This window comes from Furipterus horrens, unplaced genomic scaffold (assembly GCF_987537825.1).
Source record: "Furipterus horrens unplaced genomic scaffold, mFurHor1.1.pri manual_scaffold_1, whole genome shotgun sequence".
NCBI lineage: Eukaryota > Metazoa > Chordata > Mammalia > Chiroptera > Furipteridae > Furipterus > Furipterus horrens.
In genome coordinates, this window is record NW_028327171.1 from 27,065,488 (window position 1) to 27,077,987 (window position 12,500).

The 12,500-nt window shown below is 40.1% G+C and overlaps 1 protein-coding gene across 1 annotated transcript in view; it reads left to right on the forward strand.

Annotated features, from left to right (window-relative positions):
* Positions 1–2,613, forward strand: part of PPM1L (protein phosphatase, Mg2+/Mn2+ dependent 1L) — a 241,380-nt gene extending 238,767 nt beyond the window's left edge. Inside the window, exon 4 of the mRNA XM_090273433.1 lies at positions 1,598–2,613. Within this exon, the coding sequence (XP_090129559.1) occupies positions 1,598–1,944 (347 nt within the window). The 3' untranslated portion in view covers positions 1,945–2,613. The remainder of the gene's footprint in view (positions 1–1,597) is intronic.
* The last annotated feature ends 9,887 nt before the right edge of the window (positions 2,614–12,500 follow it).

Below are 12,500 nucleotides of genomic sequence, written 5' to 3' on the forward strand. Positions count from 1 at the left end.
CTCCCATCTTACCCTCTTTTTTTCAGGCCATACCCACCACCTGCATCCCTACCCTGCAGGGATTCCTTGTAGAAGCAAATTTGGACACCATCTCAAGGAGCCTAATCTAACCTGCCCAGGGGGTCTTTTATAGCAAGGCTGGGGGGCCATGATTGGTTTTATCATCTTTATGTGTATTTTCTCTGACCTCAGCCCTCCTTCCAGGACACCCCCGCTTTTGTGTGATAGTTCCCTGCCTCTAGGCTGGACCAAGTACATGTTGGTCTTTCTGCCTCCATTCCTGATGCTGTTGCCAACAGCAGTGATACCAGCTGCCATCGTGTGATAATCACTCTGTGCTGGGAGCCAAGCCCAGCAATTTACATACACTTTCTCTTCCCTACCTTATGAGATAGGGAAATGTTATCCTCATTTTACAGCCCAGAAAATGGAGCCTCCAAGAGGCTTGTGTACACAAGGACACACAGCTAGTGAGTGGTAAGACCAGAGTTGAGACCAGGACCATCTGACTCCACAGCCTGTGCTCTTGCCAGTTCGACCACACTTCCATGAAAGTACTACCCATCATTCACGGCCTGGCTTTAATGCTCACTCCTTCCTGACCTTCACAACTGCACATCAGCCCTTCCTCCTCATCTGCCTACAGCATTTGCAGGTGTTAGTCTCTCCTTGCAAGAATACTGCTTTGTGCTTGTGGCTGTTAATACACGTGGATTTTTGTTCCTGCCAAACTGTGTACTTCTTTAGAGAAAGGTCTGGATTTCATATAACTCTATAGCCTGAAAATTGCCTTGCATGGAGTATATATTTAATAAGTATCCGACAAATAATATGTGAATAAACAAAATTATACTTACTTTAAAGAAAAATAATAATACATAATATTGAGTGCATGTTATATTCAGGGACTGTATTAAGTGATTTATTCCTCACAACTCAATGGAATACCTACTATTATTGTCCCCATTTTCCCACCAAGGAAACTGAGGATCAGAGAGGTAGAGTTTCTCACCCAAAGTCATACATAGCTAGAAGAAATAGAGCCAGGAATCAAATCCAAGCAATCTGACCCAAGAGCTGAGCCTTGAAACACTGTGCTAAAGTACACAGTTTATTTTTTAATACCGATCCTATTTGGGGTGCTGTTTTGAGATCTAAACTGGCACACCCAGGGGCCGTCTTGAGCTAAATGATGCATCCCAGTGGTTGTCTCTGGTACCTGTCCACTTACCTTTTGCCATTCTCCTCGCATCCCCATCCTAGTGTGCTCTACTGTCAATCACTGAGCTGTCAAGGTATTGTTAAGTTAAAACCAATGCCCTCATCCGTACATATCTCCTTCCCTCAAATTCTTATTGATATTTTTTTGAATTCTTTTAAGATACCAAGAATGAGGACATGAGGGTCTACTGGTAGAGTGTCATACCGCAAGCCAGGCAGCAGGGTTGCTGTTCTTTCCTGGCAGCACCAGGGTGGGGTGAGGGGAGCACTTGTGGTATGCCACATGCAATAGGTCCGCCTTTTGTACATGTGCCCAGGCTGTACCAGGTGGGCGAGGTGTCCGTTGGTCGGGCTAATGAGTTCATTCTCCTTCCAGGTGGTTTCATCAGTTTCAATGGCTCCTGGAGGGTCCAGGGAATCCTGGCCATGTCTCGATCTTTGGGGGATTATCCACTGAAAAATCTCAACGTGGTCATCCCAGACCCAGATATCCTGACGTTTGACCTGGACAAGCTCCAGCCTGAGTTCATGATCTTGGCGTCAGATGGCCTCTGGGATGCTTTCAGCAATGAAGAAGCTGTTCGATTCATCAAGGAGCGTTTGGATGAACCTCACTTTGGGGCCAAGAGCATAGTGTTACAGTCGTTTTACAGAGGCTGCCCTGACAATATAACGGTCATGGTGGTGAAGTTCAGAAATAGCAGCAAAACGGAAGAGCAGTGAACCCTTCGGGGTCTCAACTGCCTTAGACTAAAGGACTTTCAACACACTCATTTCTTTTAATGTAGTGAAAGGTGTGGAAGTTACAGTTAGGATCATTCATCCCAGGTGCGGGGTGCCCCCTCCGTGGCAATTGCAGGTCTGTATTCGGTGATGATGAACAGAGGGTGCTCTTGGCTGATGTAGTTGAGAGACTGGAAAAGGTTTCTTCATGTTCCCCAATTCTTTCATCCAATGTTCAAAATATATAAATATATAGTTGTAGACTCACATGTATGAAGTGAATGGCGTATGTGCCATATAGTCTCCCTTTTAAGATTCTTTTCAAGATCCCTTACAGGACCATCCAGGCATCAGACTTTGTGGCCTCTCTTTGGAGCAGTGAACAGAACAGGCCTCCCAGAGCTGCAGGAGACAGGCCACAGCATCACCTGAGAGTCAGGATGGCAGTGCCCTTTGCTGAGGGCAGAGCTGCCCCGAGAACGCTTTGTCCTCCTGAGCCCAGGTTTTCAGCTCAGCAGCCGCCCAGAAACAGGCTTAGAATAGTTTGCTCTTCCACGGCTGCTCATGGAGACTGAGGGAAGCGGGGAGATTGAGGCAGCCTGCACAGAAGAAATAACCTTTTTTCCCTCACTCCCTTTATTAGTTAAATAGACTTTGTGTACCACCTGATCAATCTTTGTGTGTTTATCCTAATCGTGCATGACCTTAACCTTTTGCTTACCCATTTATGTAATAGGCAGCTGTTAAACTTCATAACCAGACACCGTGATTTTTTTTTGTCTTACATCACCAAGAAACCTATTGGGGGAAGTCAGAAAAGCAAATCACAATATCATAACTCCCTCCATCTTTAAGGGTAGATAGGGGACCATCCCTCTTGGGAAGTCTGTTGTTTGCATTGGGACAGAAAGCTGGTGAGGTTACCACCCTGAATTAAGCTTCAGCTGCCAGTTTTTATGCTTTTTTGTCCGCCCCTCCCCCCTCCTATTCCAGTAGCTTTCAAGTGTCTTTCAAGGAGTGTTCTGAGAAGCAGCAGCCTAGAACTGCATGTGTTCCTTGAAGCCCGGTACAGAGTCCCCAGCCACCCTTTGGAATTTGGTAGTGAACTGTGGGGATGTGCTTCTTTCTCCCTGGTGGTCGAAAGCAGCAGCTTTTAATGTTTGGCTGCAAATCCCTGTCCTCAGAGGGTGGCTTTCCCCAGGCAAACCATTCAGTGACAACAAAGCTGTTTGGGAATTCAAGCTCAAAACTGTACCGTTAATCTGCCCAGAGTTATTCTGGGGCCAGGCTTGCTGCTCTCTGTTTCCTGTCACCAAAGTCACGTTTCTAATCTCAGTATTTTGTAAGGTAACTGACAGAGAATGCTCCGTCAGCCTGTTTGCCTGACTGCGGTGCGCAAACAGCCCGACAGGATTTTCGTTGCATTCCCACCCTGCTGTGTCTGAAATGCCAGGGTGTCCACCTGGTTCTGTTCTTTCAAGTTGGCATTTGTCATTATAGTTTCTCGAAGTCCCCAGTCACTGGCCACCTCCTCTCCATGGTGCCCTCCCCTGCCTTTCTGCAGCTGTGGGGCTTTTCTGAAGCAGATTCCAGAGAACTCGGAAGGATGAAAAGATTCCCTTGTGGCTACCAAGGACTGAAATCTGTCTTGATTCCTCCAAGCACTTACCTTTCCTTGACTAGAGAATCAATAATGGTTTCCAAGAGATTTACTTCCTTTTGTAAACTGTAATATTAGAATTCTACCTTTAAAATTATAACCTTGATTTTTTTTAAGCTATAGAATGTTCTAGTACAACATATCTACCACCATTTAGATTGAAGTATTTGCCTAATAAGAGACACTGAATATCTGGATGTGTGTATTTGTGCTGGGGGTCAGGAGAGGACTGTGGGAAACATGCTGACTGGAGTCAGTGACTGGATGGTCAGACCAGGTGGCCTGAGTTTGCTTGGAGATTTAGGCCATTCTGACTCTGGAGTTACCGAAGCCCACCATCTAACTCAAGTTCAGGAATAAGCTATTTCTTCATTTTTACAGTAATATTCAATTTTCCTTTTTTATTTTTAACTTAACCCCAAAATTCATAATCATAAGAAAAAGACCTCTTTAAATGCATGATCATTGTCATTGTCTAAAATGAAAATAGTATTATTTGGTGAAGATGAAAAAGGAAAGCTGCTAAATTAGTAAAGTAGTGTGTATTTGCCCTGCAGAATACCTCAGCAGGTGGTGCTGGAGCAGGAGTGCATGACCTTCCCTCTAATTGAGGTTCACAGGGTGTTTTCTGAATTTTGAACCAAGTAGTTCGTTTCCTTTGACTTGAACCAAGTAGTATGACTTGGTTCATTTCTGACTTGAATCAAGTAGTATGTTCCCTTTGTACCATTTTCCTCTCATTTTGGATTGTAGGTTTTTAAAAGATAGAAATTCTAGGCAAAATAGCAGCAGTTTGATTAATATCTATTTTTACAATCAAAGTATTTTGCTCCTTTCCCCTGTCTCAAAGCTCTCTCCCAGACGCTCTTACAGCTGTTGAGGGTCTAGAAACAACACCCGCGGGTGCCCTGTGGCTCAGGGCTGCTCCCATTTTCTAGGGACAAGGAAGGCTGAATCTGGCTATTAGTGAAATTGATTTGAGAAGTTTGCATGTAAAACTTCCCTAAGTAGCACTGCCAAAGCTGTGGATTGTCCCCGAGGCTGCCCAGACTCCTGTAGCCCGAGTTCGCCTTGCCAATAGCCCCCATGGTGCCAAATTTGGGATGATTTTATAGCCTTTTAGAATTGAAGCTGGGAATGAATGACCACATCCTTATGAGCCTCTGGCAGGATGCCAGGCCCAGGGTCTCCTTAGTGCTCCGTCCTGCTGCTGCTCTGCTGGCACAATCCTTAACATGGGTTGTCGGGGGAGAGCAGGGAAATTTTTCAAAAATTCATTGTATTTGCAGTTCTCTAATCAAAGAAATAAACAATACTTACATAGATCACTCCAAAGCTAGTTCCCAAGACCTGCATTTTTTTTACGTGACCTATTAGTCCAAGGCATTTAACTCTGAAGTTACTGTTCTAATACACATATGTTCACATTACTGGTTACAAGTGGTCACATGCTATTCCTGCCTTAGATTGAAGGTACTGGCCTCTTGAATCTTGTCTACAATCTCTTGTAATAAGAGTATCACAGAGAGTGTTTTATAGAATGAAGGACCATTTGCAATCTGGATAATTTAAAACAGGCCTTATTTCATACAGCTGTAATGACTTCAACCCACATACATTTTGTGCAGACAGGATTGCGTGAGAGTGATGACATCATTGTTTTAATCCTATCTAAAGTAATTTTAGGAAATTGATTACACCATTGAATTGGATCACTGGGATTTCTGGCAATACATGAAGGATTCACAAAGGCAGTGGTCACTTTTTTCTTTGCCAGGTACATACCTTGATTTTTTCCCCTTAAATTGTTGCCATATCAAACTCTCTTGCAACTGTCAATACAAAAGGTTTGGAAAGGGCAATATTTCATTGTCCATTTGAAAATATAGGAATATATACTCTGAATAAAACATTATTTCCCAATGATTTCGGAAATTTTTTCCCTCCTCTTGACCCATCATTAGATTGATCTTCCCTTAATATTCCCCCCAAATTGCCTTAGCTCATCACACCAGCATTCCTGACCTGAAATGACATGACTGTTAGATACCGCACTGGGGCCTGTTTACTGCCTGTGGGTGAACTCATGACATCCAGATTTTTGAGCTAGTTAGTTGCACACTACAGGAGTAATAGAATCCCAGTGTTTTCCAAAGTGAGTTTCACAGAACACAATTTCCAAAGATACTCTTCCAAATATAGGGTGCCAGGGTCAAAGGAGTTTGGAAAACATACTATCTTAGAAAGTTAGGGCATATATGCACTTCAAAGGTTCTAATTTAAATGTTCTAGAAGCAGGGGAGCGGTGGGGGTTGGGGGGAGAACCACACCACGGATGTAATTTTAGTTAGCTTAGTGTTTTTCAGATTAATTTGACCACAGACGTTTTTTTGAGTAATGCTTAATAACAACCCAAGGAGCTTGTGTTCCATAGGATCCACTTTGGGAAGTTTTGATATATGGAAATATTACTGTTTTTTCATTCACTATGACTCGTCGTAATTGCAATACAGTTTACAATTTAGAAGCACTAATCCTGTTGAGTAAGAGGCTAATGTGTTAATGAAAGCAGTATTAAGAAAGAGTATCATTTTATGTGACCAACAGTAGGCTCACATTGATAGCAGGAGCCTAACAATCCTATTTGAAGCTCTATAATCTCCCTTCTTTTATGTAAATAATAAGCAAGAGCCTGACCATACCTGGGGACTTCTCAAGTTCATTCCAAGAGCTTTCAGTTACTGTTTTGAACTTATCTTTGCCATCCAGACTGAATCAAAATAAATATTTTTACATTACATCACTATGTGAGAGTAAAAAAATATTTTAAATAATAGAAAATGAAGAAAAAGTTATAAACAATGAACATTTGTTTACTCTTTTCTCTGTCCTTCTTTCCAGATTCAATGAAGTAATTATAAACCAATCAAAGTTCATTTGTCCTAAAATCCTTGTTCCATATTGTCCCACCTTTCACATTTTATGTATATAATTAAGTTTGTCAAGTTATCTCTTGCCTAAAATGCCAGGCTTATTGTCACTCTCAACTTGGACAGTGTGTTTGAGAAACTCTGAAAGATAATCCCCAAATAACAGGTGAGAAAAATCTAGTCGAAAACATAGTATAAAGTGAATTTAGGGTAAGGTCATTAACTTACAATCACATGCAATATTTAGGAATACACCTGCCCTCTAGATGTTATCCTGCTGTTAAGCTGTAAACGGTTTAACCAAGGGTTGATTATGATAATATTTATGTGCTTAGTAATAACCACATCACCATTTGTACAATCACTTAAAAAAACCCAACTTAAGGACTTTGAAGAGAGCATGTAGTAACTGCTCATTTTTAACAACCATAGGCATTTTCACAATTTAAAACCCCAACGAAAAACAGGCAAACAGTAAAGACGTAAATTATATTTAGATATATGGTTCCATTTATTTTAGAAGCCCTAAATATAATCTGGCATCTTACATTTGACAAATCCAAATTAATCTCAAAAGCCTCCAGGGGCCAGAGTCCCTAGCTCTGAGCAAAGCATCTTACTGTAAAGACTTGGTAGCAGATCGTGGTGGGGGCGGGCTAGTGGGCAGGACAATCCTCCTGGGTTACTAGCTGCCTCTGTAGAAGGGGGACTGTGTATCCCTCACCGTCTGTCATGAGGAAATTCAGAGGTTAAATGTGGTATCATGTATTATCTCAGCAGATTTCTAGATTAATTAGACAATGCATAATTTAAAATGTGTTGATCCAGAAGCAGAGGTATTGGGGGCAGGGGGTACTTTAGGATACTCAGACATTAAAAATTTAAAAAGAAAGTTATTTAAAATTTGGATTATCAGACTTTAACCATTCACAAATTATATGTAATATCGATTTTTGACATCCTCACATAGATTAGTAAAAGGCAGTTGTTCCCACTTTCCACCTATTAAAACCAAGGCTTTCCATTTGGAGTGTTGATTAATGCTTTACTCACATGTCAGTGAAGGCAGAATTCTAATGTTCCTTCTTACTGGACTGATGGCACAGGTAGATTCACATTTAAGAAAAATCCTTTGAGACATTTTTAATTAAAAAAATGCAAAATTAATTCCCAGTGTGATCAAGATCAGAATGTAAAGAAAACACTTTTAAGAAAATATAAAAGAAAAAGAAATCAAAGGAGAATACTATAAAAGGAAATATTTTAAATTAAGAAAAGATTAGACATGATATTTTATTACATCATGAATCAGGCTTTCTGGTAGTAAAGAGTTAACATTGAAGTAAGAAAATGAACGCTGAGTTACTTGTAAAGTTAGTAAAATTGCAGTCCCTATTTTATTCACTCCCAATGAAATGGAAAGATATGGTCTTATTTATTGCTGTGCTAAACTACCCTTACTGTCCTCAATTCTGTTCACTTTCCAGATCCTAGACATGGTTTTACCCTGAATCCTTGGAATTTATGCACTTTTGAGGTGGAGATAGCCCTTTTTAGAATTTTAAAAAATAATATGTTTGAGTACATGATAGACCTTCCATTTTATGTAGATTGCCCCGATAAAACGGAGGTCAGATAAACATCGTCACAGCTACAACTGAGAGGGCGTATTAATGTACTGGTAATTTTTCACATGCCAACACAAGTACCAGCGAGTATTCAATTAAGACAGACAGTTGCACTAAACAAACTACCAAGTGATTTAATGTTCTTGTTTCTCAGAGATATTTCTAATCCATATAATGCAAAGGGTCATGTTTGCCCATATAATTTTTTAAAATCCTGTTGAAATGATATATTAGACATCTCTAACCCAAGAGAATGGTGTCTTGTGCAAATTTTAAATTACCACCTGCCTTAGTATATGTAAGGACAAACAACTTAGTTTAATAATGAAAAGGTATAAAATCCTGCTATTGGGGGGGAAATCTAGAACCATGGGACCTTTAGCAAGAATATCCCTGTTTAGGTTCCAAGACCACAACCAGTCTTTATGTGATTATCATCTTGATTGCCCTTTTACTTCAGACATATGTACAGAAAATGGAATAATAAATACAAAAATGGAAAAAACCCAATAACTTTTGTTTCTCCCTTAGAAAGCATTGTTTGCCCTTTTAAATTTATCTGAATTACGTGTTTGCACTGAAATGTTAACATCTACAACATTGTCTTCAGTTTGCTGTTCAATTACTAGAGCCAATGATTTTGATCTATAGCACTTAACACAGCTTCTGAACTGAAATCTATTTTGTAATGCCTCAACATTCCCATGGTCAGCCAGAAAAAAGAAAACAAAAACAAAAGAAATTCTAGTGAGTTCAGAAGGATGGTTATTTTGACAAGCCAGGAAAATAGTAATGAAACAGTTAATTTCAAAACACTGCAATGTGAATTGTGTTCACATACATAATTCCTACATGCCAAACATACAAGGTGTATTTCTTTGTAATATAAGCATCCCTGCATTTATTACAGATCGATCTACCTTATGAACAAATTGAATTGGGAAAGTCACTATTTTTGCTGTAAGCAAATCTGCTTATATATTGTATTCTTTCCTTTATTAATTTCTTTTTCCTGAGTTCTTACCATGTACCAGGCAGAAACAGTCTAATTGCGTGTATCTAGTGGTGAGCGCTCAGGCATTATCCCTGTCTTCTTGGCACTTGGAATGGAGGCTTCAGATATTCTAATGCTCAGTATTGGCCGAATGGGGTGAAAATTGTCATCCTTCATGATTTCCTCCACTGGACTTAGATTTGTGAGGACAAGCAGAATTAGAGTAATTCTTTCCTGCGCATCATAGTGAATGGTAAAAGACTGAGAATATCTTGCCCACAGCCAAGCAAATTACATCAGACAATTAGTCCATGTTTGGTCACCTAAGTTTTCCAAGGATGGCATGGGGAGGTGAGACAAGAAGGTAGGGACCAGGGCAGGGGTAGGAGTGTCCCAGGGAGATGCCACCCAAGGAGGGCAGCATCTATGCAAAGGCTCAGCAGTACAGGGTCAAAGCCAGGGTGTGTCTTCCTCCAGGATCTTTCTGGAAGAAGGAGAGAATTACAGAAAAGGAGAATGGAGAACAATGGGAACTCTTCTCCATGGCCTATTTTAATTTTTGTTCCCAAGAGGCTATTAGTGTAACAGTCTCACACTCCAAAAGAGAACCTAGAACTGAGTGTGTCTATCATCAATGTACATAAATTAGTGAATTTGTTATATAGAAAATTAACATATTTCAGGAATATGATTCTTCTTGATTTTGAATATAAACAGATGAAGACTAAGTGCCAGATGTTTTAAAAATCATAAATTTGGTACTCATAGTTACTTTAGACATTCCAAAACCTAGGCATGGAATTTATATTTTATATTTTGAACAAGAATAGCAACATCTCTTTTCTGTATGGCAAAGCAAAACTAAATACCAGGCTTCCTTTTAACCACAGAAGTCATCACTTCTTTCTAAATTCTTTGCCTGGTCATTTTTCCTAGATATCTCTTTCTGTTTATGCCAATTGCTTCTTTATCCAATAAATATTTGCTGTTGCCAAATTACATTAGACTCTTACTTAATTAGGGTAATAGAAAGTGAATGAGCCCTGTCTGGTGTGGCTCAGTAGATTGGGTGTTGGCTTGCAAACTGAAAGGTCACTGGTTCGATTCCCAGTCAGGTCACATGCCTGGGTTATGAGCCACGTCCCCAGTTGGGGGCATGGAAGAGGCAACCAATCGATGTATCTCACACTCTGATGCTTTCTTTCTCCATTGCTTTACCTCTCTCTAAAAATAAAAAAATATATAAAATCTTTTTAAAAAACAAAGTGAATGAGAAGAAAATTTGGAATATCTCATTATGATCGGAAGTGGGGGTTTGGTTGTTTTGTTTTTAAGCATGAAAACATAAAAGGATATTCAATTTAAGTCAGGCCAATTTCTGATTTGGTAAGATTAAAACCATAGGAGAAGCCCAATTATTAAGGATGCAAAGGGGGAAAGGAGTGTTGGAGAGGGTAAGAGGAAAAAAAAAACCCCACAGTATTAAATAGTGTTTCTCATGAATGATATATAGCAAAAGTTCTGATCTCCTTCCTTGCTGAATTTTGAAACAGTAACTTTATATAAGCTCTTACTCTCTACTCGGCAGCCGTCCATCTCGAGAGACGATGGTGTAGCTTCTTAAGAGTCTATCTGCACCGCCGAGAATGGCTGTGCAGTCCGACTCGGGAGTGACACGGTATCTGTCTCCTCCCGTGTTGAATCGACATCTTGCGATGACGCTGGAGTGTCCTCTCCAGTGAAGCTGAAGCTACAGAGCCTGGGCAGGGTGATATGGAGGGTCTGCTGTTGCCCATGCAGCAGACCCCCCCTCTCTTCGCAGCTGAAGGGTCCAAGGGAAAGACGGAGTCAATACAGCTTGGCTTCAGGTGCGCCGCAGGAGTTGCCGGTGTTGACTACAACGTCAAACCGCCTTAGGGACTCCGGCTCCGGATTTTCTGTCGGGGTTTACTCCCTTAGCCTTTCCCCTGAAGAGGTATGCCGCAAGGCAGCGGAGGTTTTTTGGAGTCAGAGTTTTCCTTCTCTGATAAGCTCTTACTATACCTACTTCAACACCAGGAAAGCTTTCCCATCAGCATTTTCTTACTATTTTAAAAACCATAAGAGGTTGTTTGCTTATAAAAAGATACCAGGATCCATAATTTATTAGACAATGCTTTCTTTTAGGAATCTTCAAATTGTATTTAATAATTAAATCACTGGTCACATGACTGATCTAATCAATCAGTCTTTCTGGTACGTTAGCCTCTGAAAACCATCCATAATAAATACAACAGAACCGTGGGGAAACTTCATTAGTCTTGGTACTCCTCAGAGGCTTTTATACCTACTCTTCTATATTTGTCTCTAAGAGACATTTGAAGCAAAGGAAAATGTCCATTTGATGTACACCTCAGAGTATATAGCAGCGCATGGTCACTCAATGCATGGTGGGTCATTCCGGTCCTTTCGATGTGCTGAGGTAGATTCAGCTTTGTAGAGACAATGTGTTCATGCAGTCACTGATCCTGTGTTGTATACAAATTGAACAGCTAAAAATGCACCCTTGATGATAAGATTAAAGCAAAAATAAACACATTAAGGTTATTGGACTTTACATGTGGAACTGCTGGGTTTTTTCTTTTCTTTCTTTTTTCTTTTTTTGGTTAAACTCACTTTACATTCTAATGTCTGCTCTAGAATTTTATAATTTCTTAATGATTTTGAGTTAGAGAGTAGCTGTTGATTTTGGAATTACAGAAAGCAAAGAAACAATTTATGGGCAGAGGATAAGACCAAAGCATGACAGAAGCATGAGAGATAGATGTCAAGCCTGGGTGTTTTCACTTGGAACAGGAATAAGCCTGGCTGTGGTTCAAAACAAGGGACTTAGTAATGTATACAAATAGATGGACAAAAATAGTTTACTGTTAACACACCTTTTACCCAACTTTATACCTCACTAACCAAGTTTATATCATATAACCAGCAAGAGGTGATAAGGGTCAGCTTAGCTACACATACATGTAAATTCCAGCAACATGGCATGACACTTCTGTGGGAAAAGGGTTCAGAAGAGTATATCCATCTGTGAGGGTTTTCACAAGATGCAGGAAGGAATGATGGAGAATTTGAGGACAGTGAAATATATGTATACATGGCACTCAGATGAAAAACAATAAAAGTTAATCACCAGAGTGCTGAATTTGGAACTGGGTGTCACAAAGCTGAAAAATGTGGCTTTGGATTATTTCTATCCTTTTCCTTAAAAATAATATTTGATAGCCAAAGTAGAAAACGAAAGCCCATGAATTCTGGTCTTCCACTCCTTTTTCTGGGTAGAAAATATCTAACATAGAAATGAA